This window comes from Hakea prostrata, chromosome 2, assembly GCF_041222555.1.
Source record: "Hakea prostrata isolate BN-2017 chromosome 2, UWA_Hpros_2, whole genome shotgun sequence".
NCBI lineage: Eukaryota > Viridiplantae > Streptophyta > Magnoliopsida > Proteales > Proteaceae > Hakea > Hakea prostrata.
The window spans coordinates 60,566,943-60,570,214 of record NC_142601.1 but is presented as its reverse complement, the minus strand read 5'-3'; the positions used below and the strand labels follow the sequence as shown (position 1 = coordinate 60,570,214).

General features: G+C 38.7%; 1 protein-coding gene across 1 annotated transcript; it reads left to right on the top strand.

The window, feature by feature from the left end:
- Positions 1-804: 804 nt before the first annotated feature.
- LOC149025396 (putative xyloglucan endotransglucosylase/hydrolase protein 26) lies at positions 805-2,659 on the top strand. The gene is made up of 4 exons (XM_089143117.1): positions 805-1,047; positions 1,607-1,707; positions 1,794-1,987; positions 2,077-2,659. Exons 1-4 carry the CDS (start codon positions 870-872, stop codon positions 2,483-2,485), a joined length of 882 nt encoding a protein of 293 aa, XP_088999243.1. The 5' UTR covers positions 805-869; the 3' UTR covers positions 2,486-2,659.
- Positions 2,660-3,272: the final 613 nt, after the last annotated feature.

Sequence of the window (3,272 nt, the reverse complement as noted above, 5' to 3'; positions counted from 1 at the left end):
GCATAATTTTGACTGTTTGATAAATTTGTGCTGAGGACACTTGAGAATTGTTTTCAAGCTTCTTCTTTTTTCAAATGCCAAAAAATCTTCTCAAACATAAAAATTGAACTTGTTTGTTTCCCTTCAAAAAAAAGAAAAACCATTTGACCTGACGTCCTTTTAGTATCTTGCGACGTTAGAATGCCAAAACTATTTCCTGATACATTACCAAGCGCCCTAATTGTGTTTGAACATTTGGGAATAAAGACAGAATCACAGAATATAATACTCAAAATCTTCTATCTGGTGACAAATTCATCCGGTGATTTTTTTTCATAGAAAAATATAATGCCGTGTTTTGCATTGCTTCTCACTTCTTTCAACGGTAACTGTAGGCGTACACGTCGATTCATTACATATTATTTCTTCACTAATAAGAGTCAACTTCATCACATCAACTTAAATTTAAAAGAATAAAGGGAAAAAGAACTCCATCTCTCTTTGTGATTGTTCCTCGCACGTAGTCTCCTGGGCTCCCGCTTGCCAGCTTAGATAGCCCTTCGAACAGCATTCTGAGAATGTATCAAATAACACAGGCTGACTTCTTGAAGACTATCAATGCATCCGGCCCTGAAGAAGCTTCAGACCACCACATTGTGCCTTCATCAAATTTACATGCCTCCCACTCTGTTAGGTGTGGAAAAAAGAAACAGAAATTGATAACTACTAATTAATTAAATGAATAAATAACTGAGTAGGGCTATCTCCTATACCGTTATATATAAAACCCTCATAGTCCCATGTCATAATGCATCACAACCTGGATCATTTCTATCGATCTTCACAGAAGGAATAAGCAATCAATCTTCAATACTGAGCTTTTGGTTGGCATGGCGACCAACTTACGAGCTCTGTTCATTACTCTTGCTATCTCTTTGATTGCAATTATCAATCTGGGTATCGTTGATGCCACATTTCCCAAGAGTACATCTTTTTCCTGGGGAGCTAGTCAAGCATCGATCAGTGCTAATGGTGAAGATCTTAAACTTGTGTTGACCAACTGGTCAGGTGCGTATTTACCTACAAAAGCTTCATTTATTAGCTGTATCTTACATAACATTACATTGAAAAAAATACAACCTGCAAGAGCAATATTTATAGATTCTAATCAGACACTCGACCCAGATGCATTCCAAGAAATCATGCAAACTGCTACCTTTATCTTCAACTCATCATCATGTAGCTGGATCCATTGTTAATTTCATGCATATTTGCTTTTCATTTAAATCTTCTTAACCTCAACATTTGATGGATCTATTAGAACTCATAAGAGCAGCATGCCTGCAAATTAAGATCTAATTTTAAATCATGGCAATCGAAGAGAATGAATTATATAATTGGTTTTCTGAAATTAAGAGTCTCTTCGGCATGATTTCTTAAAAGGCATATAGCGAATACAGCTCAGAAGTGTATAAAAATGCCATTTATTAACTTTTGAGTTAGAATGTGTTTTTTTTTTTTTTTTTTTGTTAGAGTTATGTTCAATTAAGTTCTTGGTCGGGCCCGGATATCTTGTCCTACACCTCCTACCCAGCTAACTTTATTGACTTGGATTTTGGATTTTTAGGTTCTGGAATTATAACCAAAAGAGCCTTCCTCTTTGGCAGCGTAGAGATGCTAATCAAGTTAGTGCCTGGAAATTCTTCTGGCACTGTTACTGCCTACTATGTAAGTATACCGATGGAAATGGAACCCAAGATGATATCTAGAGAATTCTGTTCGCTAAAATTCCGTCTCGAATTCTTTTACTGCAGATGTCTTCCACGGGTAACAAGCATGATGAGATAGATTTTGAGTTCTTAGGGAATATTACAGGACAACCTTACACCATCCACACCAATCTCTTTGCTAGTGGTAATGGATCAAAAGAGGTGCAATTTCGTCCTTGGTTTGACCCAACTTCTGATTTCCACAACTACACCATCCACTGGAACCCAAGCGAGATTGTGTGAGTTCCCTCCCTCACTAGATCTGCATGTGTTATATAATTTTGTTTTGCTTCCAGTACCATCTTATATATTTTTGGTCTTGTTTCAGGTGGTTTGTCGATAGTTTACCAATCAGAGTCTTCAGGAACTACCAGAGCAAGGGCATAGCTTACCCAAACCAACAAGGAATGAAGGTTTATTCCAGCTTATGGAATGCTGATAACTGGGCAACACAGGGTGGGCGTGTAAAGATTGATTGGAAAAGTGCACCTTTTGTGGCAGGCCTTAGAAGGTTTAGGGCAAGGGCTTGCAAGTGGATGGGAGCCATTAGCATCACCAAGTGTGCCGCTCAAACTCCAGCCAACTGGTGGACTTCACCTGTTTACAGTCAACTGAGTAACAGCCAACTTGGTCAGATGAATTGGGTCAGGCAGAATTACATGATTTACAACTACTGCACTGATAACCAACGATTCCAAGGAAATTTTCCCCCTGAATGTTCTTTGCCACAATATTAGTAGAGAAATATTATTGCAACTGTGACCATGCACCCATGTTTGCTCCCATCGTTGTTCAATAAGATTGTAGAAGCATCAGCATCCACCTCATAGAGGTATAACGATTTTGAATATTGCTGCAAAGTCTTTCCATTATTTTCCCAAGCAATCCAGTGTAGTCTTTCATTTTTGGGATGAAAATATTTTTCCACTTCATTGTCAAGTGTCAATTGGTTGCAAGCAAACCCAGATCCTGCTATCAATTAGGCTTCAATTCTTTGCCTCGCTAAGCAACCACTCCCTTCGTGGTTGAAACTGACTTTAGACTTAGCATGGACAGGATTTGAGGGAGGACTGGGTTATGTTGTTCGAGGGCTGAAGGTAACCCATTGTGTGCAATCTCTATTCGTATGGACCTGAATAGCATCATTGAAGGAGAAGCTCGTGCATCAAGAGAAGGCTCATTGCATTGTTTAGCAAAACACTTTGACCATTTGATTACCGTATCTGATTATTGCCTTTCTCTCATAAAGGCTGTGATTGGAGTACAAGATACCCACAAAAATAAGAGGTTTGGTTTGGGATATTGAGTTTTTTTTTTTTTTTTTTTTTTTGTGTGGGGGGGGGGGTAAAAAGTAGTTTGTTGCAAAATAAGTCAAGTAAGGGTCCAAAGCATCTTGAGTAATTACGAATGTCAAGAAGCCAGGAAGACAAGAGAGGCAGATTGTAAGACTTGCCACAAACAAGGCCACCTGGCTAGTGTGTGTGCCACATTGTCCACATCTCTAGAACCATAAACTACCAACAC

What these genes read in the sequence shown, in the direction of transcription:
- LOC149025396 (XM_089143117.1), top strand. Translation starts at nt 870, where the DNA reads ATGGCGACCAACTTACGAGCTCTGTTCATTACTCTTGCTATCTCTTTG. An exon ending in TGTGTTGACCAACTGGTCAG is followed by an intron (nt 1,048 to 1,606) that starts GTGCGTATTTAC and finishes TTGGATTTTTAG; the next exon opens with GTTCTGGAATTATAACCAAA. An exon ending in TGGAACCCAAGCGAGATTGT is followed by an intron (nt 1,988 to 2,076) that starts GTGAGTTCCCTC and finishes GTCTTGTTTCAG; the next exon opens with GTGGTTTGTCGATAGTTTAC.